This window comes from Malus sylvestris, chromosome 3 (genome assembly GCF_916048215.2).
Source record: "Malus sylvestris chromosome 3, drMalSylv7.2, whole genome shotgun sequence".
NCBI lineage: Eukaryota > Viridiplantae > Streptophyta > Magnoliopsida > Rosales > Rosaceae > Malus > Malus sylvestris.
This window is the reverse complement of record NC_062262.1, coordinates 3,450,559-3,477,515: the sequence shown is the minus strand read 5'-3', so window position 1 is coordinate 3,477,515 and position 26,957 is coordinate 3,450,559. Positions and strand designations below refer to the sequence as shown.

At 37.0% G+C, this 26,957-nt stretch overlaps 2 protein-coding genes across 3 annotated transcripts; one reads left to right on the top strand and one right to left on the bottom strand.

Annotated features, from left to right (window-relative positions):
• Positions 1-11,075: 11,075 nt before the first annotated feature.
• LOC126615432 (uncharacterized) lies at positions 11,076-14,396 on the bottom strand. The gene is made up of 6 exons (XM_050283261.1): positions 14,252-14,396; positions 14,036-14,072; positions 12,461-12,957; positions 12,137-12,306; positions 11,954-12,029; positions 11,076-11,392 (listed from the first exon to the last, which is right to left on the bottom strand). Exons 1-6 carry the CDS (start codon positions 14,394-14,396, stop codon positions 11,076-11,078), a joined length of 1,242 nt encoding a protein of 413 aa, XP_050139218.1.
• Positions 14,397-19,033: 4,637 nt separating this feature from the next.
• LOC126616642 (uncharacterized) lies at positions 19,034-26,050 on the top strand. 2 transcript variants are annotated; one of them, XM_050284712.1, is made up of 5 exons: positions 19,034-19,199; positions 19,293-19,373; positions 20,063-20,461; positions 21,258-22,446; positions 22,733-26,050. In XM_050284712.1, exons 3-5 carry the CDS (start codon positions 20,325-20,327, stop codon positions 25,613-25,615), a joined length of 4,209 nt encoding a protein of 1,402 aa, XP_050140669.1. In that variant the 5' UTR covers positions 19,034-19,199; positions 19,293-19,373; positions 20,063-20,324; the 3' UTR covers positions 25,616-26,050. The 2 variants fall into 2 exon arrangements, with proteins under 2 accessions (XP_050140669.1, XP_050140670.1); XM_050284713.1 differs by lacking the exon at positions 19,293-19,373.
• The last annotated feature ends 907 nt before the right edge of the window (positions 26,051-26,957 follow it).

The window sequence follows — 26,957 nt, the reverse complement described above, 5'->3', positions numbered from 1 at the left end:
CTCCAGTCACAAAGAAGTGATGAATTATCCAAATGCAAGGTTGCATTCCACTCATGCATCAGGGGACAAATAATACAAGAGAAGATGCCACACATGCATAAAGGAAAACCAGGGAAAATACCACTTATACAAGAGGAACAGATAAGACAAGTGAAAATGATACATTGAAACATGTGGAGACAAGCGCGACAAACACGTGTTGATTCATCCCCTTCATGGTCTAATTTCATTCAAGATCAAACCTCGAAAGTCCTTGAAGAAATCACAAGTCCGATTCAAGATTAAGTGTCCACCACTCTTGAATCAAATTCCGCTTCAGATAAAAAGAGGAAATCCAGACCTTTGATGCAAGTCTAACAGAAAGCCCTTCAGCCTAGTTCAAGAAATAACCTGTGGAAAGTTAACAACAAGTAAAACACCTCTTTCGGCAACTCTTTTTGCTAAGAGACTGAAGCAGAATGATTAACGATCAGCCTAAATGATTTGAAATCAAGGAAAGATACTCATCAAGGGGAGCATCTAAAACAGATCAAGATTTTAACGAGTGAATCGAAAACTTGTGGCCATCCAAGGAGAAGTGTTATGAATGTTGTGAATAATATGTGGATGGCCCACATGAATAATTTGTTACTATTTATCCACAATATTTTCACTATTCATTTGTGAAATTTTTGTAAAGTGAATAGTGTTACTACAATAACTTTTTCCTATAAAATGAAAGCATGTAAAGGAAGGAAAAAACAGAGTGATAGACTCACGGTAAAGAGAGGAAAGAAGAGGAAGAGAGAAAAGAGAGGAATAAGAGTGGGAGATAATAAAGAGAGTTATTTTTGTACTCTTATTATTTCAGATTATAATGAAAGCATCATTGCTGTCCCGATGATGTACTCCAATCACACTGACTGTAGAGGAACCTCAAAAATTTGTGTCTTGTTTATTTCACTGCACATACTGTCGATTTTACAACAATATAGGATATTTAAAGAGAGCTTTATATATAGAGACAAAACTTTTACTATATTTCAAGAAACTCCACTAGTGTTTAAACATGTCAAGAAAAGACAAAAAACATAAAAACAACTAAAGTCCAGCAAAAAAACATGGAAACAATGTTTTAAAATGCCAGTCATACCCCTAAAGCTTTAAGGCTGTTAATAGAACCCAACCCTCACAACTCCAACAAAATTAATATGTGTCATAAGCTCAACTCATCATCGATTATTTCTGTAGAATCAGTTTTGAAACCATATGTAGAATCAATTTGTATCATTTATTACTAAAATCAGCTCAACTCGTTATCGACCATTGTTGCAAAATCAATTCAATCCGTCCTTGATTATTTTTGCAGAATCAGCTCTTTCAATCCTTAACCATTTTTGTATAATCAGTTTAACCCATCTTCGACTATTTTTGCAGAATCAGCTCAACCTGTCGTCGACCATTTTTGTAGAATCAATTCAATCAATCATCGACCATTTATGCAAAAGCAGTTCAACCCATCCTCGATCATTTTTGTAGAATTAGTTCAACTCGCCTTTGACATTTTTTGCAGAATGAGTTCAACCCGCCTCCGACCATTTGTGCATAATCAGTTCCATCAGCCATTTGTGCAGAATCAGTTCAAACCGTCATTGACCATTTTTGCAAAATTAATTTAACCCATCTTCGATCATTTTTGTAGAATCAATTCAATTAGTTCTCGACTAATTTTGCGGAATCAGTTTAACCCGTCCTCGACCATTTTTGCAAAATCAGTTCAACCAATCCTCCACCATTTTTGCAGAATCCATTCAACACGTCATCGACCATTTTTGTAGAATCAGTCAACATGTCCTTGACCATTTTGTAGAATCAGCTCAATCCATTTTCGACATTTTTGCATAATCACTTCAATTAGTCTTCGATCATTTTTTTTATGAAATCAGTTCAACCTGTCATTGATTATTTTTGCAGAATCAGTTAAACTCGTATTCAACAATTTTTGCATAATCAATTCAATCTGTTTTCGATCATTTTTGCAGAATATTTACAATGTAATCTATGTAGATGAATGACTGCTAATACTCAACGCTCAATAATAAGTGTTTATATAAAACAAAAAAAAAATGATAACTAACGAGTAAGGAATGTGTAATACATGTGAAGGTGACAAATTTATATAAACGGACGATAGTTGTCATAGTAGAACAGAGCCACAAGGGTGACCAGTGCTAAAAGCATCATTGTCACCATCGCAAAAAACATCATACAACAATGCATGTCTAGCATGAGGAGACGTACAAATCCAAATTACATACGAAGAGATAGAGTGGTCGTAATTAACTACTGATCACCGCCAACAAAGTTAGCCTTCTGCCAAATTTCACTAAAACTAGTAGATTCAAACGTAGAAGCTAAATACAAAAGTTTCAATTCTCCGAGAAAGTAGACAACGAATAAACAAAAAGCAGTTAATGAAAAACTTCAAAGCAACCTCATCTTTCCTTAGTACAGAAGATAGACTAATGCCTAACAACAAAACTAAACATAAACAAAACGATGCTTAAAAACCCTTACAATGTCTTTTTAAATCAGCCGACCAACGCACAAGGAGGCCTCTAAAAAATATGACAACCAGACTCTACTGACATCTATCACCTTTCATCAAAGCCGTGGAAATAGCCACCATTTCATATAAAGGGTGGAGGGCAATGAGCAAGCAACAAGCAGTTTTGTGGAGGGAATCACCCTCATCAACAAAGATGGAGAGTTGTCAAAATTTAAAACTTGAGGTGAAATTTATTCGAGAGTATATTTTTGCTCACCATTTTATTTATCGTCGTTAAATGAGTTTAAATTTTGAGATTTGTGTAGTGTATAGACACAAATTTTAAAATGTAAACTCGTCTAATGGTAATAAGTAGGATGATGAGCATTACTAGCATTTGAGATTAGTGAGAAAAAATGCAGCCCATTCTGTAAGACGTTTGATCATTATAATGACGAAAATTTAATAAAATACGAACAATTATACTAAATTTAAATGTAGAGACTTGAAATTCCAAAAAGATAGCATCAAGTCTTACTGATCGTTTCATGGAAAACCAAGAAAAAGTCACCTACAGTGAACAAAATACATATTGGCAGAGTCCATGACATTATGATTACTAACAGGGATTCTGTAAATATAATATTTACGTCATACGTGGCCTTAATAGCCTTACAAATATCCCTTTTTTATTTTATTTATTTATGTTTTAAGGCTGCAAATAAGCATTTTGCAAATGTTTTCAGCAGTAGTAATTCTCTTCAGAAGGTGAGACAATTTTAATTGTTTTTGTTATTAAACTAGGGTTAGCATAGTCTTATTTAATTAATTAATAGTTTAATATATGCTTCTTATTTGTGAGAGTACAAGATATTATCCAAGTGCGGTCGTACAAGATGGGCTAAAAGAGGATAAGGATTGTCTGTTCTCCATTTCCGGTGCCTTCTTCGTACTCATTTGTTTGTGTGGTCACGGTTAAGCTATGTCAACATTTTATATTACTATTCATTTTTGTCTTATTATATCTATAAAAAAAAATATAAAATGTTGACGTGGCTTAATCGTGACCACACAAAACAGGAGGGCATCGGAAGTAGAGGACAGACAATCCTTGTCCTCTAAAAGAACTACGTCAGAACTAGGGCTGGGTTCGGTTGGCAAACCGTGCCAAATTCCTTGTGCCACATGCCAGCCACATATACATAATTACTGAAAATCAGTTACCACTAACCAACCGTCTTCTTGTAGTAGCCAAAAAATTGGTTCAGCCAAAATTATTGGCTGGTTCAATCGGTTAATGGCACAACTGGTGGTTTCCACTTCTTCCTTGCTATCTTCTAGTTCCAAGGGCTCAATTTGATTTTCAGATTTGGGTGCTTGTTCGGTTGCATTGTGTGGTTCATTTTGGGTTAATTCATGTTGTGCACTAGCGATTGATTGGCTAGACTCCATCATCCTAAACATAAGCAACGCATATACATTCAAAATCATATATATGTACGTGTATATATAGTATCAGTAATCATCATGCTATCAATTTTGTTAACAATATTTTCTATATTTATTATGGCATGAATCATATACATATACTTATATTTTTTAAACCCTAAAACTAAGGAGTCATTTATTTTCTAAACCCTAAAACTGAGGAGTCAAGCATGTAAAAAATACCCAAAATATCCAAATACAAAAAAAAATATATATTGGTAGGTATGGTATACCGCCAGTATACAAAATCAATTACCAAAGCCATGCCATTAATTTTCAGTTCGATAAAATGCCAACCGATTATGAAAAAATGCCAAAACTATATCATACCATTATGAGATGACCGGTATGGTTCGGTTGATAAATCGGTTTATGCAAAATTTCCCACCCCTAGTCAGAACGTGCAGATTCAATTATTTTCGGACAAGGATTGTCTGCCCTCCACTTCCGATGCCCTCCCCGTGCCCTCCTATTTTGTGTAGTTACAGTTAAGCCACGTCAACATTTTATATTATTTTTTTATAGATATAATAAGAAAAAAATGAATAGTAATATAAAATGTTGACGTCACTTAACCGTGATCACACAAACAGGAGGGCACGAGGAGGGCACTAGAAGTGGAGGGTAGACAATCCTTGTCCATTATTTTCTTAGAAAAGCAGGGTTTGAATATATTAGCCATTATAATATTCATTAGTTGGAATGTTGAATGATTTTACTTTGATAAAAGGTATTTTTGTAACTTAAATTTTTAAGAAAAAAATAACTAATGATGTCATATCTTACATGTATTAATTTTTGTCCTTCCTTAAAATGCTTAAAAGATGTTGTCTCATCAATATAAAATTAAGTATTAAAAGTATAATCTATATATAAATTTTTCATATTTAAAGTCATTTTCACGATAATAAATTTAACAAAGAATTTTTTTGGTACCATCATCACACATAGGGGTTACTAATTAATTTATTCATGTAATTACATGTGTATTTTTTATTGATTTATGTGTATCTGTTTATTAATATAAAACTCTAAGTTCATGAAGTAACAAGTACTGCGTCCATCCATACTATAAGTCTATAACACCTAAATTCACAATAAAATTAAAACACCAAATCAACCAGTCAGATGTCAAACTCACCAGAATATGTATAATGTTAGCACTCACGTGAATCCAACATAAAACCTTTCGCAGCCAAATGAAAACATGGAACCAGACCAAAATCTAGAGGATAACCAGATCCTAAATCCAAAAAGAGTTTGCGAGGGTAGATGGTGTAAATATCGAAAGTGAGAGTATTAGATTTAAAGGTTATTTATCTTTTGTATCATTTATGTTTGAGATGGTTTTCAAAATGGTTCTGTTGACCCTAGAAACTACAAAGCCTACGTGGCTCGCAGGCCGAGTAATTAATAAGCTAACTACGTCCTTCGGTGAATGCGGGGCGTGCCAACTCGTCGGCCGAGCTCGGCCGAGGAGTAAATTTGTTGATGTTGCGTTGGGTCGCGCTACTGACTTCTGCGTCTTGCGATTGCGGCCGAGAAAGGAACACGTCTCGGTCTCTTGGGCTCTCGAACCTGAAGACAAGGTTACTATTCTTACGAAGTTCAATATCAAATTCGGCTTTCAATGTGCCGAATGTAATAACTGTAACACCTCACTTCGCCGAGAAGGCTGATGAGATGACCTCGACCAATAAGGATTTAGAAACCCTTCTCGACCGAGACTTGGATAGGTAATCAATCGTTCTCGCCGCAGTGCTGTTGATGCCAACGGAAGATATTGCGAGACCGACTGACTCTACGGTGACAGAGCTATCTATGCCGACTTAAGATATCACCGGTTACTTCCACAGTGCTGTTGATGCCAACGGAAGATGTGTCAGCGAAAAAGGAAAAAGAAAAATCACAAGTTGTGAGAGTTTGCGCAGGGCAATTTTGTATTGATTTTGTGGGCCCCTTGAATGATGCACAGCCTCCTCTATTTATAGCACTGGATACCTTTGAAGTCGAGTCAAAACCCTACTCGAACTAGGTCTTCTTCTCCGGATCAAACACCCACTCGACCAGTCCTATGTTTACTAGGATTGTGAGCCTAGTCCTCTATTGAGCCGGATTCACTTCCGGGTTATTACCCTTGCCGAGACTCCTTATCGCGTTAGGACTCGACTAGTAAAGGTAATATGACCTAGCCGACCTAGGTTTAGGAGCCCACGTACTAAATGATTCAAGGCTCCCCTGTCGCCAGGCCTCCCGGGCCGAGAGTGGTTCTATACTCGGCCCAACATGTTAATTTGAGCCCAAACATTGCCCCCCAGTTTCCTTGATTTTCGGCTCGTAAGCCGAAGGTTAAGGAAATTAATTGTTCACAGCCAATAAAAACCTGTCGTAGTTCTCGACTGCCGAGGTCGAAAAACTTTTGGAGAGTCGAGAAAAATAGGGGCCGAGGCAAACCACTCTTGGCAGCTCGGCCTATCACCTATCAAAGATGTTACCTTTCCTGTCTTTCTGGCCGAATACACCAGCCGAAAGACTATACATCAACTTATCAATGAAGAACAATTGTCGAAAAGCCATTCTTTGACCGAATCCGTGAATCACCTTCACTCTTCATTCCTGCTTCTCTCCTCAACTATATATATATATATATATATATATATATATATATATATATATATATTTTTTTTTTTTTTTTTTATTCCGTTGGCCCCCTTATTTTCTTATGCATCGGCTTAATTAGCCAGATGATTAAGAAAATAATTTATTCCTTTTCTTAATAAAAGGAAACAAAAGTGGCCGAGCTATCAAGAGGAGGAGGCCAACGATGTTTTATTCCAAGCCGAGATTTTTGTATATCAACACAGCCAATCAAATTTTGCATTGAGCCGAATAAAAAATGATCTCCAAATATTTCTGACTTGGTGAAATATTTTTTATTTTCGGCCGCCGAATGTATTGAACAATTATTATGCCCCCCAGGCATAATTTCGGCTTTTAATTCAAATAACTTGGCCGAATGAGATTCCTCCTTATCGGCTTCATCACTAATAATCATATCGATTGGCGTGGTTTTTCTGGCTAGGCCTATGTCTCGGCCTTGTTCGTCATTGGAGCACTTTTCTGGCGAATCATTTTTTGAGTCGATTTGTGGCTCAGAAACTTTAACTTTTTCTTCTAGGCCTACCACACTTTCAGTCTCGACCGAAAAAATAGGTGGCCTAGGTTTTTCTTCTTGGCTGACCATATTTTCAGCCTCGACCGAAAAAATAAGTGGCATTTGTTCTTCGGCCAAATTAACAATTTTCTTAGACCGATGTCTGATTACGGCCGGAGCGAAAAATTGCCCCCCGGCCTTTGGGCCTAACCATTTTTCAAATGGAATTGATCTGTAATCAGAAACATAAGGAAAATTTTCTTCATCTAGCCAGGCATTAAATCGAGCCTTGTCTTCATTTACCCATTGCCCTTGCAGGGTAACAGGAGCTTTTATTTTCAACATGCAAGCGAATGACTTTTGCATCTCTTTATGGCCACGAAGAACTTTCTCTGCTTCCAAAGATTTTTTACATTCCTCATTATGTTTTTTCAATTCCTCCAGGAGCTCGTACAATCGGCTACGTTGAGCCAGATTGGAATCTTGATATATCATATGAACTTCGTAGTATTAGCACTGGGTCCCACCGGGCGTGCCAAAATGTTGACCCTAGAAACTACAAAGCCTACGTGGCTCGCAGGCCGAGTAATTAATGAGCTAACTACGTCCTTCGGTGAATGCGGGGCGTGCCAACTCATCGGCCGAGCTCGGCCGAGGAGTAAATTTGTTGATGTTGCGTTAGGTCGCGCTACTGACTTCTGCGTCTTGCGATTGCGGCCGAGAAAGGAACACGTCTCGGCCTCTTGGGCTCTCGAACCTGAAGACAAGGTTACTATTCTTACGAAGTTCAATATCAAATTCGGCTTTCAATGTGCCGAATGTAATAACTGTAACACCTCACTTCGCCGAGAAGGCTGATGAGATGACCTCGACCAATAAGGATTTAGAAACCCTTCTCGACCGAGACTTGGATAGGTAATCAATCGTTCTCGCTGCAGTGCTGTTGATGCCAACGGAAGATATTGCGAGACCGACTGACTCTACGGTGACAGAGCTATCTATGCCGACTTAAGATATCACCGGTTGCTTCCACAGTGCTGTTGATGCCAACGGAAGATGTGTCAGCGAAAAAGGAAAAAGAAAAATCACAAGTTGTGAGAGTTTGCGCAGGGCAATTTTGTATTGATTTTGTGGGCCCCTTGAATGATGCATAGCCTCCTCTATTTATAGCACTGGATACCTTTGAAGTCGAGTCAAAACCCTACTCGAACTAGGTCTTCTTCTCCGGATCAAACACCCACTCGACCAGTCCTATGTTTACTAGGATTGTGAGCCTAGTCCTCTATTGAGCCGGATTCACTTCCGGGTTATTACCCTTGCCGAGACTCCTTATCGCGTTAGGACTCGACTAGTAAAGGTAATATGACCTAGCCGACCTAGGTTTAGGAGCCCACGTACTAAATGATCCAAGGCTCCCCTGTCGCCAGGCCTCCCGGGCCGAGAGTGGTTCTATACTCGGCCCAACATGTTAATTTGAGCCCAAACAGGTTCATAAGGGTTTAATTATTTTTTTTCATATTGCGCTCACCAGAGATTTAATTAAGATTGTATCAATTTACACCTTTTGTTTATTTTAGTTAATATGGTGCAAATGTGGTTTATATGTGAACTTAATTACAAGTTCTATACTCACCAATCACCATGTCATCAATTTAATGAATATTCAAATGTTTCATTAGACAAAAGGCATAAATTATTACAATTTCAAAACTTCAAGGTGTAATATGAGAAAATTAAAATCTCATGACACAGTTTTAAAGCTAGAGGTTGTAAAATATAATTAACCCTAAATTTAAATTTCAGTCAACAATTGGTGGTTGTACACAATAATTTCCACACAATGTATAGTGTTAATTTTTGTTCCTTTTGTTAAATAAGGACAGGAGAATATGTGTGGCGAAATAAGGACAATAATTGTGCAAATATTGAAATATATAAATAACAACAAGGACAATTAATAATGATGTTGGAAAAAAATGGGTGAACGTAACAGATACGGTGGTTGTTAAAAAGGATGGGGGACATTATGATAGGTGTTTACCATTGAAGTCGCTTTTGAAAGTGAAATTTGCAGTGTTTAGGGGGTTTCAAGTCCAATATTAATATATAAGCAAAAAAAATAATAGTAAAACATAGACTATGAGCAGAAGAAGAGCAGGGAACCCCGCAGGCTTAATACTACAAAATACTAATATTGGTCCTTATAAGCCCTTCACATTTTATTTGATTTTTCTGCGTATTTTTTATCTTGGTTTGGAAGGCAATTATATGTTGACCTGATTGTTAGGCTTAAGAAGAAGGTAACTTATGATCAAATCAAGGCTCGTTTGGAAATACTTTAAAATAATTGAAAACATTATTGGCGAAAATGTTTTTGGAACTAATTCTTAATAAAAACGCAAGTAAGTCGTGCACTTGAAGTGTTTCCTAGAAGAATCAACCAATATCATTCATTTCAAAGGAACATGCTAAACAAAGAAGGAAAATTTAAATAGATGTGAATTTCTTCACTGATTAAGAATAACCACCTATCTTGGGCAGGAAAAACGAGAGTGAAATCAGTGTTTCGGTACTGTGAAACGTGTTCTTTTTTAGCTTTTTGAAGATGAGAAACTGGCTAAACTTTATATGTTCCGGAACTTCGTTTTCAATTGACATGTGATCCTTTATATGTTTTTATTGAGGAACAAATGCAATGACTTGTGAGTCTGAATATGGAGGAGCTTAAGCATTGACATCGACGTTGACGATGTGGAGGACAGAAGCTAAGCATACACTTCCAAAGATAAATAATGAGTATCTCAGGAAGTGTGGTGGAATCATAGGTCAACAACTACTGCTTTTTTTTTCTTTCTTTTTTTTTTGGTTTGTACATATTTACTATTGTTAGACTGTTAGTAAACAACTAGTTCTACCATTGTAAAATGTCTTAAATAATTTGCAATATATAATATTTTAATTTTGAGCTAAAGGATGAATTTGTTTTGTTTTATACATTTTGTAAAAGAAAATGAAAAAAAAGATTACTAATTTTAGGAACCGGCAAATTTTGCTCCCTGCGAGGAAAGTTTTCTCGTATCCTTTAGCGAGAAATTTTTAGATTTTACACCTTTTGGAGGCATCCTAGTAGTGAGGAAAGGACCTTTCAGTGACGATCAAACTGATTTTCAGCGACGAAATAACCGTCGCAATAACTTTAAGAGCGAGGAAAATAATTCTCACCGTAGACTATTCCCTGAGAGGACTACTACAAGGACCTATTCCTCGCCAAAAACATTTCATGAGGAAAATATCCTCGCTAAACAACTTTTCGTTGTAGTATATATTGATGCATTATGACTACGTAATTTGGCATGTTATATTATTGGATTAACATGAGGAATATATATTCAAATACGATGGGGCTTGATTTTGTCAATAATATGACAGCTAACTTGATAGATTATTTGATAAAGTAATATATTTAACTTACTAGTGTTAGCCCACTAATTATTAATAGAGAAAAATGAAAGAATTACTTGTGCAGATTTAGAGAGAGAGAGACTAGAGAGAATACTGATTCATTGAATTTCTTTAGAGAGAGAAGAAGCTAATTACAAATGCCTTACACAGTTTGTTTATGTAGAGAAACTAACTATTACAAAAGTACAATACTACCCTTCTCATATTCTCATCCTTTCTAACAACCCCAATCCTACTTAACAAACTCACAACTGCATAACCAACTATTATGATTATTACTCCCCCCTCAAACTAAGCATGGAGCAATCTAGCTTAGTTTGCTGCACAATTGGTGACAATCCCGAACCAAGATATCTGCAATGATTCAAGAAAACAGGACTATGTAATCCCTTGGTGAACACATCAGCAACCTGATCATCTATTGGAATATAATGAACACTGATGTCACCTTTTGTACTTTTTCTTAACAAAATGGTAATCTGTATCAAGATGTTTAATCTTAGAATGAAACACCGGATTAGAACTTAATGCAAGTGCAAACAAGTTAGCACAATGAAGGGAAGGAGGACGAGGAAGAAACTGATGAATATCTTTGAACACAGATCGAATCCAAGACACATCAGCTGCCCATTGCGCCAAAGCTTTGTATTCAGCTTCAGTAGAACTTCTGGAGACTGTAGATTGCTTCTTCGATTGCCATGAAACAGGATTAGATCCAATATAGACCACAAAACCAGAAATTGATCTTCTAGTGTTAATATCTGTAGCCCAATCAGAGTTTGAATAGGCAGTGATTTGAAAATTTGAACTTTTTGTATAGTGTAAACCATAGTTGAGAGTTCCCTAATATACTGGGGTATTCTTTTTACCAAATGAAAATGTGCATCAGCTGGTTGTGTCATAAATTGACAAACCATATTCACTGAATAGGCAAGATCAGGTCTTATGAATGTTAAATACTAAAGAGCACCAATAATACTTCGATATTAACTTGGATCAGATAACAATGTACCTTCACTAGCAAGAATCTGTGTGTGTGGCTTGGAAGGAGTAGATGTGGGCTTACAAGACTCCATGCCTGCCTTTTTTAACAAGTATGTTGCATACTTGGATTGGTTAATGAACAGAGAACCATCATCATTGTAATGGATATGTAAAACCAAGAAATAGCTCAGTCGTCCCATATCTTTAAGGTCAAACACATATGCCAAGTTTTTTATTATGCCTTGTACCTTTGTTGGATTTGAACCAGTAAGGATGATATCATCCACATACAACAAAAAAAAAAATAATATCTTCATTATCAGACTTGACAAACATACTTGTATTTGAAAGTGATGGTGTAAAACCAAGTGCTAGAAGATAGCTTGTAAACTTGGAATTCCAAGCCCTAGGAGCCTGTTTTAAACCATAGAGAGATTTCACTAATTTGAAAACATGAGTTGGGTTCTCATCATCAACAAATCCTTAAGGTTGCTGCATATATACTTCCTCTTCTAACTCACCATGTAAAAATGCATTTTTGACATCCAATTATCGCAAGGACCAACCAAATTGAGCAACAAGTGCAAGTATAATCCTGACTGTAGTATGTCTAACAACATGACTAAAAGTTTCAGAGTAATCAAGACCATGTTCTTGTGTAAATCCCTGTGCAACCAATCTGGCTTTGAATCTGGAAATAGACCCATCTGGATTCTTCTTAATCTTATAAACCCACTTACTACCAATTACAATTTTATTTGATGGAGGTGAAACTAAAATCCAAGTACCCTGAGCTTTGAGGGCATCAAATTCCTCCTACATTGCATTCTGCCATTCTTTCTTACTTGCAGCACCTTTGAAAGTCTTTGGTACTTCATGATCAGAAACATTAGCAAGGAATGAAAAACCAGCTTGATATGGATGTAAACATTGACTATCAGAACTACAATCCATTAGTTGTAAGGAAGACAACTCAGGTAGTAATGCCAGATAGTTAGTATAACTCTTCCTTGTGATTGCACCTATTTGTAACTGAGTTTGCATCCTATGAGATTGTATAGAAACATTATCTGATGCACTAGATGAAGGACAAGTATCAAAAGGTAGAACTACCTGTAATTGTGCAAGATTGAGGACATGGAGCAAGAGAGTCGTATCATTGTGAGAGGAAAGAGTAAAGCCTGTTGTTGATGCTGATTCATTGTCCTGAGAATCTGATACTAATGCAATATCATTGTCTGAGATAAATGGAGAATGGTGTCTACTTATATTGACCTCAGCTGAAATAGAAGCTTGTGGATTTGGAAATGAGGATACAGGTAACTGAGACTCATGAATTGGACTATTGACAGGCTTTCAATGATATAAAGAAACTGGTATAATCATTGGTGTACATCTCTGTGAATCATGACTTTGTACCCCAATTGTTGTTAGTACCTTAGGTAATTTACCAGGAAAACATGATTCATCAAATACTACATGTCGAGATATAATACATTTCTGAGTTTGCATATTAAAACAGATAACTCCTTTATACCCCATGGAATAGCCCAAAAATACACACGTAGCAAATCTGGTTTGCAATTTATTGGCAGGATATGGTCTTAACCAAGGAAACACAGCTGAGCCAAAAATTTTGAATGAATGTATATCAGGTATTTTCTTATATAACATTTGATACGAAGAAGACATTGAAAGAGTCTTACATGGCATTCTGTTAATCAAGAATAAAGAGTGTGCACATGCAAAGTACCAAAAATCAGAAGTTAAACCAGCAACATTAAGAAGTGTTATTGCAGTTTCAACTATATGTCGATGTTTCCTTTCTGCCTCTCCATTCTGTTGTGGAGTGTATGGACAAGAAATGAATTGAATAATACCCTTGCTAGCTAGAAAAGCAATAAAACTTTTACTAACATACTCTCATCCACCATCTGTTTGCAAACATTTAATGTGCACCCCAAACTGAGTAAGTACAAAATTATAAAACCTCACAAAGATTGTAAACACTTCTGATTTATTACTCATTGGAAAAATCCACACATATCTGGTGTATTCATCAATTAGAGTTGCATAGTACATATAACCTTCTAAGGACTTCACAGGAGAAGAACCCCAAATATCTGAATGCACTTTTTCAAATGGATAGGTACAAGTGTCTAATCTAATTGGAAATAGAGTTCTAGACATTTTCCCCTGAATACAAGGAACACAAACACTAGACTTATTATATCTAGCAGCCACAATATTCATCTTCTGTAACATACAATTCATGATTTCATGAGTGGGATGACCCAACCTCTGATACCAAGTATCACATTTGATAGCTTTACCCACATAAGCAACTGGACTACTTGTAATAGATTGTACTCATCTCTTCCTTTGCACAACCGAAATCTGGAAGTATTCTTTAGGCTTACTCTTTCCTTGATACACTATTTCCCTTCTCCTCTTGTCCTGCACAAAGAATTCAGATTCATCACATATAAACCAACTTTTATTGTCAGCACAGAGTTGTTTCACAGATAATAGGCTTCTAGCAATATGTGGAACATGTAATACTTTGTTAAGAATAAGAGAGTGATTGTTAGTTTGTAAAGTAGTTGACCCAATGTTTTGGATTGGTAGATCAGTACCATTTCCAATGGTTATTTTTTCAGAACCCTCAAAAGGTGTGACGTGATTCAAAGAATTGATGTCAGATGTCATATGATGAGATGCACCGGAATCAACAATCCAGGCATCTTGAGGAATAAACTGTGTGGTTTGTTGAGCATTCATTGCAGATAATGATGGGGGTAGAAGCTGCCCTTCATATGAATAATTGCTTCTTTGATAACAATCAAGAGTTGAATGTGCTCTCTTGCCACAGATTTGGCATTCAACAACAAAGCCTGAATTATAAGCATTGATGTTCCTATAATAACAATTAGCTGCAGTATGCCCCCTTTTGTTACAGATTTGACATTCTATCACATCATTTGTCCTTGTAGTAGTATTTCCAGACCAAGAATTATTGCCATTCTGCCTTGAGTTACTTGAACCATATCCTCGTCCCCTGAAACTGTTGTTCTTCCTATAATTATTGCCTCTGTATTGACTGACATGTGATGTTCGAGGTCCAAATTAAGCTCCCACATTAGATTGTGCACCGAGATTATTTTGATCACTAGGTTGACCAATAAAACCATATCCATAAGATTCACCAGGATACATAGTAGATGGTGATGGTGAAAAATATGTTGTTGGATACTGTGAATGAGCAGGCTAAACTGGATGCTGGAATGGTGCTAAAGGCAAAGACTGATATAATGAATTTTCTTGACCCTGAGATGTGGAACCATATGGCACTGCAGTAATTGTCCCCACAGTACTAGCAGGAATATGATTGTGTGCTTGAGAATTTGAGGATGAAGCTGAACTTGAACTAGCACTTGAACTCGAACCTTGAACATATAAAGCAGATAAGTTTTGAGACAAAACATTAATCTCTCATTCAATCGCCCTTTCTGCCCCTAATAGTTGTGCTCTAAACTCCTTCAAGGTAATAAAGGACTCTCTGGCCAAAATGACTGTATGAATAACCCTATATTCCTTTGGCAAACCAGCAAGACCAGCAATCATTATGTCATTGTCAGATACAGACTCACCTGCAGTAGTGAGTTGATCCCTAATACCTTTTAGCTTCAAGAGATACTTATCAATTGTATCATATCCTTTTTGAATGGTATGTAACTTGGTTTTGAGATGGTTGTCTCTAGACTTAGAAACAAATGCATATCTATCAACCAAATTGACCCATGCCTCATGAGCAGTCCTACAACCAAGAACATACTTCATTGCATCATCAGTTAAAGTGGTAAGAAGCAAACTGAGCAACGCCATATCTGTAGACTCCCAATCCATAAACGACTCAGTAATCTCCTTTGTAACCCCAGCTTCTGTACTAATCACATACTTTGATGGACACACAGTTGTGCCATCGAAATGACCAAACAATTTATACCTCCTCAAAACAGACTGAAATTGAAACGCCCATTGGGCAAAATTATCATCTCTTAGTTTGATGGTAAGCATACCCAGTATTTCATCGACTTTAAAAGTTGAACTATTCATGATTGTCTTCAAGCAATAGCAACTAATCACCAATTGAGATTATGCACAGAGATTGACACTCTGAGTAGAAAGAATGACACTTTCTTGAACCCACAATTTCTTGACTAAGAAAGAATGACACTTTCTTGAACACACAACTTCTTGATTTAGAAAGAATGACACCTTCTTGAATGCATGAAAGAATGACACTTCCAGCAAAGCAATGCTTACTAATTATCACAGCAAATCAACATATACAGATCAACAAAATAATCCCAACTCACAAATTATCCCAAATCATTACTCAGCAAACCCCAATATGCTTCAAAGTGAAGAGACTAAGTAATCAGAAACCACCTGAAACGAAAGTAGAAATCAGAAGTATCCCAACAATCTTTCTTCAACTTGAAATCTCCGACACCACCTTTATCAATCGCACACAACGAAACGACGAACAACAATGAACAGCAGCCAAATCGAACCACCAATGAAGTGACGAACAGCGAAGCAAATCAGGATCGGAATCGGTGACTAACCAACCTCGGCTCTGATACCATATTAACAGAGAAAAATGAAAGAATTGCTTGTGCATATTTAGAGAGAGAGACTAGAGAGAATACTAATTCATTGAATTTCTTTAGAGAGAGAAAAAACTGATTACAAATGCCTTACAAGGTTTGTTTATGTAGAGAAACTAACTATTACAAAAGTACAATACTACCCTTCTTATATTCTCATCCTTTCTAACAACCCCAATCCTACTTAACAAACTCACAACTGCATGACCAGCTATTATGATTATTACTAATGAGGGTGGATGCGGGGTGATAAGTACGAGTAAGCTTGATCCAAGGTTTGAAACTCTCCAATACAATCGAAAATCGACTAGCAAATGATGTAAGAAACTTGAACTAATTGAGATCAAAGGGCAAATATGCTGCTGACAGACTTACAGTAATAATACCACTAATAATTATTTACTTAGACACAAGTCCAAATAATATAAAATAGAAAGAAAATAATCTAAAGAAGTTAGATTACAGAAAATTTCCTTCTCTGAGCCTTATAACTTAAACTGTGTGCTTAATTAGGAGGATATATAATTGGTCTCAAGTTCTTGGTTTAGGGATAGGATAAATTTTGTAACTATCCAATGAATATTGAGTACACTGAGCATTATCAATTTAGATATCTCGTATGGTAAGTCTAACAAGATCTCTAGATTACAACTTGAGATATCATAATTGTCTTATCAATAAATTGTTGATTTTTGATAATACTCGGGTTGAAAAGAATGTGTCTCTAAGTATTGTTGGGATCCGCGGTTGATTCATACAGACATGTGAATACACTCTTAAAAATCCATGCTAAAGGAGAAAAATATTCAACATATGATTCCAGAATCTTTTGCTTGAGTATTGAATGTACTTGAGAAAGAGTTCTAATCACATTAACTCATGTGAATCATGTGAAATTTAGAATTGACATTTGAGGCACGCTTACATGAATTTCGTGCTCTAATAATGTAATAAAAGTAATGACATAAGAACGAAGTTAAATAGATTTTCTACCATTTTACTTAGTTTTGGCAGCTGTGATTAGTGTTTAAAACTTCCACAAAAGTGTCGATATTCATGTCGAAATATCCAAAAAATAAGGATTGATATGGAAAGGGTGAAATGCATTCGTTATACCAATGAGTTATAGGAAAGTCAATGAATATCGATGATATTTTACCAATTCATTATAAAAAAATTACCGAACTCATTGCAAATCTCGAATTTTTAAATTTCTTTTTTGAGAAATTTTTTTCTCTAGTTTCGGCTAAATTTGAATTAGTTAATATACTCATCCCATTTCATATTTCCATAATTTCCATCCAACGTAACTGATATTGATATATCCATAAATTTGTATATCGATTTTCACGTTTATTGATGTTTTAAACAATGATTATGATATATTGCTAGCTAGGTCTCATTCTTAACCTTACATAAACCCTAAGGATTACCGATAATGGTTCATGATAATAGGGATTCGCTGACATATGAAACTGTATTTAACGATGTATATGCAGCAAGTGATCATTTACCACAGTAGTGGAAAAGAGTTAATCTCTTACATGACGATGTAAGTTTTCAAACCCGTCGGTGACTAATCTAACATCTAATAAAATTTATTTTTTGACAAAAATAAAGTTATGTATATGTCTAACAAATGACAAATACATTGAACTAGTTAACACGTTAGACTTTATGATAAGATAACATGTCAAAACACATCTAACAACATATCTGCTAGTAAATGACGTAATTACATTCAATTAATCAACATACTAAACTAGCTGATATGGTAATATATCTAGAGTATTCACATACTCATTTTTTTACTTTTCATGTATTCTCTTAATTTACGACAGTCGGAATGAATAAATTAAAGAAAATAATGACTAAAAATTAATAAGTGTGTGTGGGAGGCTAAAAATAAGTATGTAAAATACACTGTTTATATCAATTAGTTGTTTAGTTTTCGATTGCGGTATACATAATGTGTTAGGATTGGTTTGGTATTGTTGTGCTTTGAAAAAAAAACTACTTCTGATGTGCTATGAGAATAAACTCATTTTTGCTGCTTCACATTTTCAACTTTTTTTTCACCAAAAACTGTAAAAATAAATTGTTTTTAAATGTTTACCAAACACATTTTTAAGCTCAACTTTTTTTTTATACCTATTTTTTATAAAAGCACTTTAATATCATACCAATACTTGAGGTATTAGAAAACCTTACACAACATCAAATTGCTCCTATACTTTAAATATTAAACATTAAATAAAGAAGAGGGAATGGGGTTAAAGTGTGATATTATTCATGGTGTCTATAATTGTCAACAGGGATAGTTTGTCATGTAGTGGGACAACATGGGGCGTCCGGGATTGGAATTAAAGAGAAAGAAAGAGAGCAAAAAGGATAATTGATATTAGAGAGGGGGAAATGAGATTTTTTTTTTCTTCTATTTGTCGGAATCATAGTCTGGTATATCGAGTTTTATAAAACAATTGGTATGTTGAGTTTTATAAAACAATTGAGATTTGATAGAAGGCAAAGAAAGAATTTTTCGTATTTACGGTACATTGAAATTTATTATTATTTTTTGTTAAATACACCGAAATTTTTCTCTTGACCAAGGGCAATGACTAGGATAAAAATCAAGGATTAAAAAATGAAAAAGATAAAATATGACATATGAGGGTGTAGGGTAGGTATAGGATAGGACAGGTTTGTATTGTATTACTATTTCCTTTGTTTATTTTTCAAGAAGAAAAAACACCACACTCCTCCTCTCTCTCTCTTACTTTCTCTTTCTCTCTCTCTCTCTCTCTTCAGAACTCTCTTAACGCATATTCACAGATGGGGAGGTGAATCGTGGGTGTTTAATGGTACAAACCTGCTTTTTGAAGAGAAAGAGAACCTGATGCCCTTTTGATGTGTGAGTGGGTGGTGCTGTTTTTCTCACTTCTCTCTCTCCATCTGGAGTCTATTAATAGTCTTCAAGACTTCATTTTTCTCTCTCATTTCGCAGACCAAACCAACCCAGGAAAAAAAAAGAGCTTCAATACCAAATAATCCCCATCTAAGCTAGCTGCGATTTCTTTGATCTTGGGTTTGTTTTCTCTTCCTCAAAAACTGCTTCTTTTTTGCATTTTTTTTCTTTCTCTTTCTTGCTTGCACAAAATGGAAACAAGACCAGAATCTGGTCATGGGATTTAAACTAGATTTTGTTATCTCAGATGTGTTGGGATTTAAACTAGATTTTGTTTTGCTCAAAGATTTGGACTTCTTTCTTTGTAAATCTCTCCTCTCCCTCTACTTGTTGGGTTTTTGTCAGATTAATTTCTTGTCCAAAAAATTCATCTTTTGGGGAGTTCATAATTCATGATCTCATGCTGTTGCAACTTCAAATCTTCCATGATTTTGCTATGAAGAGACTGGATTTGTTGTTAAACTACGGTATATAGGGATTGTTGAGTCTAAAGTCTCAAATTTTGACCAATATTTCCACATAAAATATCACTCCCATGAACTTTTAGACTCCAGAAAAAATTGAATATCTTTACTTGTTGGGTTTTGTTCTTTGCCTATTTTGTTCTTTGCTTGCTCAATTGGGTTCCTTGTTGTTTCGATGTTTTTGAAAAATAATTCAGATGCTTTAATTTCACTCATTCGCTTCACATAAAATAACGTTTCTTGAAGGGTCTGGGATAATAATAATCTCCTGCCTTGTTCATAATCTGGGATCCTTCCTAAAAAACCCATGATCTCATGCTCCTTTTTCCCTTCTCTTAATTGCAGGTTGATGTTATGGATGAAGATTCTAATGGGATTGTTTGATTTTTCTTCACTTGCTGCTTTCTGCTAGTGTTTGTGGTGCTGCTCGGAGTGAACAGTAATAGTTCTAGAGAGAGAAAGAAACTTAGAGAGAGAAAGGGTTATTATATATGCTGAAATCTAAGTTCAAGATAAGGTGTGGAGGTAGAGAAGATATTACTAGAGCTTGTGACTGTTGGGAAAACAGCACAAGTAGAAGAGAGAAGAAGAAGCAGCTTTTCATCAGATGTTATCTTTTGAAAAACTTCCACCAGATCCCCCATGTCATCATCCCCAACCTTTGATCATCAACGATGCTAGTACTAGTCATGAGCAGCCTTTAGATCTATCCAATAATCCACCCCTTCCCAAATTCTCCATCAGGTATAATTTCTCTCTCTCTCTCTCTCTCTCTCTCTCTCTCTCTCTCTCTCTCTAGAAATGAAAATATGAACAGTTGATGATGATCATAACTTGGGTTTTTGTTTTTCTTACATGGGTTTCTAACTACTTCTCTTTTTCTTGTGTGATCTCAATGTTTATCGCATACCATCATAGGCTTGTTGAGTCAGATCCAGAGAGAGATGCAAATACGTGTGGTGTTGTTGCTTGTGGCTCAGTCCAACATATGGGGGGCCTTAAGTCATGACCACCCCATCTTTGTCTCTATTTTTAGTGTGTGTTTTGCTGGGGCTTTTTTTTCCCTGCTTTGGCTAATAAACGAAACTCGTTCACGGCTCTTAATGCCCCCCAAAAACCACACGTTTCTTTTTGTGATTAATTTCCCTAATCCATGCTGTTAATCCACCCAACTCAATGTTAATTGTTGCTTGTGATTTCATGTCACCCTACCTTAATTTCCCTTGAGTTTTAATTAGTCTCTCAGACGGAGAGAGAGACTTACATGAAACGGAACGCTCGAGTTTTAATGAATCTCTCAGACCATATCTGCAGACATCATATGGATATTACTCTCAACTGTTTCTGTGTGTTTGTGTATTTTCTTTTTCCTTTTTTGCTCCAGAGTCCATTTATTTATTCCCTTTCTTTGATTAGCAATTTTCATACAATAAAGCTTAAGTTCTCTTTGGACTCGGTCTAAAGGTGGCTAAGCTTAGCTGATTGGAATTGACCATTTGTGTGAAGAATCAGATGTAAACGATGTTTTTACGTTGTGCAGAGATTATGTTTTTACTTCCCGGAGCAAGAATATCGGGACCAACTGGCCTTTTTCTCAGAAGAATTTGCAACTTTGCTTGAAACATGGTGTGAAGGATCTGTTGCCACCATTTGACAAACTTGATGAAGTAAGGAACCAACCCATTAAGAGATGCATGGTTGAAAGCGAAAGGAAAACCACTCTTGATGTTTCAAAATCTTCCGGGCAAGATGATCATGCAGTATCAAAGTCTTCATATACCAAGCTGAAGGAAAAGCTAACAGAAGCTTGCACAGACACTACAACAACCACTTCATGCAGGTCTGAAGGAGAAAATGATTTTCCATCCACACTTACGAGTATTTCTCAATCTGAAATAGAAGAGTCAGTTCCTACGAACAGGCCGTCAAGGTTGCTGTTAGAAACTGATACTTCCTTGGAAGCTGCATCAGTTGAAGCAGTTGAAGCAGCAGGTCCTCCTGTAGTTGTTGTCAACAAAACAGGAAGCACGACTCGACCCTCGGGTAAGAAGTGCAGATTGGTGGTGAAATTCAGCAGCCACTCAGAGAGAAGCTCAACCGAAGATATTGCTTCGAATATTACTACCATTTCAGAAACAATGACTTCAAAAATTTGCCCTGTTTGCAAAACCTTCTCATCGTCCTCTAATACCACCTTGAATGCTCACATTGATCAGTGCCTTTCCGGGGAGGCAACTCCCAGGTGGACTGTGGATTCAAAACCGATTACAAGGTACAGAATTAAGCCGAGGAAGACCAAATTGATGGTGGATATATATACCACTGCCCAGCATTGCACATTAGAAGATCTCGATAGAAGAAATGGTTCGAGCTGGGCCACGAGCGTTTCAAGCTTGCCTACTCAGGATAAGGAAAAGTCTGAGATGCCGGTTGAAGAGAAAAGGAAAAGAGTATCTTCAGTCCATCCCGATGATATTGATGTCGGTCCAGTCTATGTAGACGCCAATGGCACGAAAGTTAGGATTTTATCGAAGTTTGATGATGCACCATCGCCATCAGTGCCCAAAGCAGTAGAGCATCTTCGACCAAGAAAACCTTTGAAACCTGGTAAAGGAAGCAAATTCGTTTCAGCAAAAAAGCAAAAGCGCCATGCATCTAAACATCACAAGTACCTTAAGCTTGCTCCTCAAAGCAAAGATTTTCTCTCTCCCAAGGCTCATTCTTCTCAGGTACGCCGCTCTTGCTTTCTGTAGTTACTTTCGGCGTAAGTCTCACCACCTTATTGACAGCATGAGCTTCGATGTAATAAAAGGAAAACGGATAAAGAAAAAAAAAACATTGCTATATTTTTTAATGACAATTATATGTATATGCTCTCAATATGCTTGAATCCCAATGCGATTCCTTGGACTTTGTTGGTTGTAGCATTTCTTTTTCCATTGAATTAAAAGGTTTTCTTTGTTGCAAATGTGGTGGTTTTTCAAAATTAACATGCGGCGAAATTGTGTTAAGCAGATTCATGGGGGTCAAGAAACCTGTGGAGCGAAAGAAAATTCCGTGGAAGGACAGCAAATGGAAAAGCAGCTCAATTCCTGTAATCCCGGAGCTTTAAGAGGATGGGCTTCTTCCAAACGCACTGGCGTTGTAAAGAAGTTGAACAAGAAGCATGTGTCTCAGAACGTTTTGGTTGAGAGTGATCAAACATGTTTAGATAACTGTCGTGTGGAGGGAATCCGTGGTAGAAAGGTAATGAATTTGTCTGGAAATCCAATTTCTTCTCCTGAAAATAGTGGGAGCACAGAGAATGTATGTGATGAAGCTCAAGCTAGTGAGAAAAGCGACTGCTTTCTGTGGAGAACGAGAGCAGGAAGCCCCTTTCCTGGTGAGCAAAGCCAGCATCAGTTTAGCCAGGACAGAACTTTTTCACCCAATAGTTGCATGCTAAACCGTACTTACTCTGACGTGAACTTTGCACCTGTGTTGAGCAACAATACAATTGGTTCCGCTGCTGATCTCACCAAAAATTTTGATAGTCCCCATCGTGCTAGCAAAAAACTATCTAAGAGCCGTGATCCCCCCAGATCAAATTCTAGGAAATTCCTCCCACCAAAGAAAAATGTGTTGGCTATTGGCAGTCAGGTATCTTTGACTGAATCCAGTTGCAGTGTTGCTAAGAATTGCTCAGCTGCTCAGAATCAAGGGCAAAGGGAAGAAGCAGATAAAGAGGTTGCTGCCTGGGATCCTGAGGCTGATCAACAGCATGATTTCATGCATAATTTTGCTGGAAAGCGGTTTAGAAAGGATAGTAGCGATGAAGTATTGCTATCCAGAAGCACTGAGTTGCAAAGGAGAAAAGGTAGAGGTTCCTTGAGTAGCTCTAGAAGGAATGAACCCATGGCCTTGGAAAGTTCTCAATTTGCACCCGAGTTTTATGGAAATGACGAGAGGGAAAAGATGGATACTTCTGGTACTGTTCGTGATGAATATCTGGAAAAAGTTGATGGCCTGGGAGTTGCTGAGAGAGAGGATCAAATCCATGATCGTGACATGATTACTGAAAAGCCTTCCCTAATTGGTTTCTGTGAAACCAAAGCAGTAACGAGTCCAACTGATCCAAGCATTAGTAATGATGAGCAAGAGATGTTTTATGGTGATGAACTGCAAGATGGCACACTTGGGCAGAATGTTCATAGCACGGAGGAAATGGATGCTCAAGATGGCCAGGGAAGCTATTTTCCTGAGGTTGATCCTATACTTATACCAGGGCCACCAGGATCGTTTTTGCCAAGTCCTAGGGATATGGGGTCAGATGATTTTCAAGGGAATTCGTCACTAACCACGAGCCGAGTTCAATCATCTCAAGATCAACTCGATTTCATTGATGGGGATTCATCAGATTCACCTGTTTCTACAACATCAACCATCTCTAATTCCAGAGGGACAAAATTTGATCCGAAGTATTCTGAACCCTTATCATCCATAGGACCTCAATCCGCTCAAGACAAGATTGGGCCGGGCCTATCGCGTGCAGTTAGTGGCACTTCTGAAGAAATTAATGCCACTGTAGCTCAACAGATAATTAGTACAGCAGCTGACGGACTTTCTTTTGATAGAGAAAACCATAAGGTCAACAAGATATCTCTCGAGAGGGGACCTATCAGCTTCAAAAGTAACGATCAGCCTTGCTGTTGTCAACGGAAGGATAGAACTTCTCAGGGTGTGGCTTTAAATTATCAAGAATCATCACTATTAATGCGGCGAGCAATGGCAGTGCCTGCCATGGGAATGCAAATGGGTGGCAATCCAAACACAAGAACAAACACTTTGGAGTCGGGGTCTGACATGACAGGTTCGTTCTTTCTGAGTGGTTGTACAACATCGAGATCTGAACAGGTAGTTTTTCCTGTCACCAAGTCATCTGCCGGTCACCATCCTTCGAAGTGTTCTCCAGATGGCAAAGGGAAGTTGTCCGGTCACGGTGATTGCGATTCTGTTAGTCCATCCGCTTCTAATTCGATACTCAGGCTAATGGGAAAGAATTTGATGGTGGCCAACAAAGATGAAGATGCATCAGCTCCACCGGTGCAGGCTCAACCACATGCGCAAACTAACCAACTAACTTCACAGTTTCCAACATTCTCAGGAGTTGTTCCTGGCAATCTTCAGAATCAGTTTTACCAATCCTTTCAACATAATTTCCCTCATGGTTCCGTAATCTTAGGTCAAGATCCACATAACAAGGTGGGGGAATGTTTAAGAAGCTATAGCAATCCGAGGACACCACAAGTGGTTGCACGAGGACCTGGAAGCTTGTTTCCAAAACATCGTACAGATGGCAGTTTTGTGTCATCCATGGAGCCTTATGAGCATAAAGGCGATTGTAATTTTCCAATGCCACAGAACATGTCTATAAGCAAACCCATTGGAGGAGCACCTGCGTTTCATATGGAGAGAATTATGAACCCTCCTGACCGCCAACGCAAAAATGTACATTCTTCTTTCAGTGCCAGTAAAGAAATTATCATCATTGATGATATTCCGGAAAGTGAAGCTGATTTGGCCTGCAATGTTGCAAAGTACTCAGAAGGGTTGACGGAAAGCCAAGTAGTTTGTTCCAGCATTCCAGTACAAGCGGCTCCCAGTTATAACTCAGAGCATGTGAAGAATCCTCTCTCTCGTTACGAGTCACAGGAACCTTCTTTACGTTGCGCATCACCAGTTTTGTACAACACCACCTTGCATGCAGTTCCCTCCAGGCTAGCCACTAATAGTAGTCCTGTTAAATGGAGCTGTACTACTTCAGAAGGCTCGGGTGTGCTGCAGCGGGCTCCTTTTCTTGCAGCACCATCTCCAAGAGGACATCTGAGATCTACACTGTACTCTCCGAGCTTGTCATAGCAAAACATGTCACGTTTGAATGATGAGCACAAGGTTTTGCATTAATGAAACTTGTACTGATCGTAGCTCGTAGATCACTGATTTCCGGAAACTTAAAGTCTATGGCAAAGAAATGGCGCAAAGTTGACCAAAGATGGAGCCTCCACATGCTTATGCTGTTTACCAAATGTTGATTCGAAATGATGCAATTTTTTTTCAGGTTTCTGCTTAGGCATGCTTTAAGCTACCCAGAGAATAGACAGTGTTTTACAGTTGACATAAAATCTTGGCTCGAAAGTGAATATTCTCAAGCATCGGCATAAGTCAAGTGTTTATGTATTTTCTGTCCCTTTTTCTTCTTTCTTATAGAATTTTGTTAAGAGGTACTTGTTCCTTGTGTGTTTGGCCTCTCCTTGATCAAATGTGAATTACAGCACCATGTTCTAGTCTTGAAAATCGATTTTTTTTCCGGTTCATCGCGAATCCCGAATCCCGATTCATCTGCAGTTCCGTTAATTAGTACTCATTCGACTACTTCAAAGATAGATCAAATTCAATTGCTTGGAGGGCAAGAGGTTCTTTATAGTCTACGTTGATTCATCATTATTTTTAAGAAAATTTATATAAACATATAGCTAAGTTATATATAAAACTGGAATTGAATATCTCTCTCTTTTTTTCTGATCTGGAAGTAAAAATGTTGATGCTTATTAAAAGTCCTGGTAATGTCAATTAATCTTGCCATGAACAGAAGCTTCTGAATGCATGGTTGCAAATGAAATGGTGATCGAGATAAAATTTGCATACACCAAATTACCTTTGATCACAGAATAACTATGCAATCAACTGTTCAAAATTTCACAATGAAAAATCAACATGCAGAAACGTAATGCAGTCAAAATTGATCATCCTTCTTACACACATATGACATATATATATATATATATATGTTCTTCTCCTTCATCTCTGATTAATTTAATATTGTATGTGTTTCTTTTACCGATAAAAGAGATGCTCCACCATTGGATTCGGCCGAAACAACGTATCTTCTACCTAGCCAGGTTACATATTTTTATGTATTTGTAGGGGGGTCTGAAGAGTACACGAGTTGAATGCACACGCAACAGTGACGAATGAGACCACATTCAATAGAATTAGGGTAATTCTATGCGGGTTTTCAATCACTATTTATTCTTCGTTTGTTGCTTTCTTTTAGCTTCATTTTCCATGGTACTTAACAAATATATATATATATATATATATATGTATATATATTATTTATAAATATGTATATATATGGTACTATATATTGACTTTGCTTGTTCATGAATTCATGAGCATGCATGGACGTTTACCACGAAAT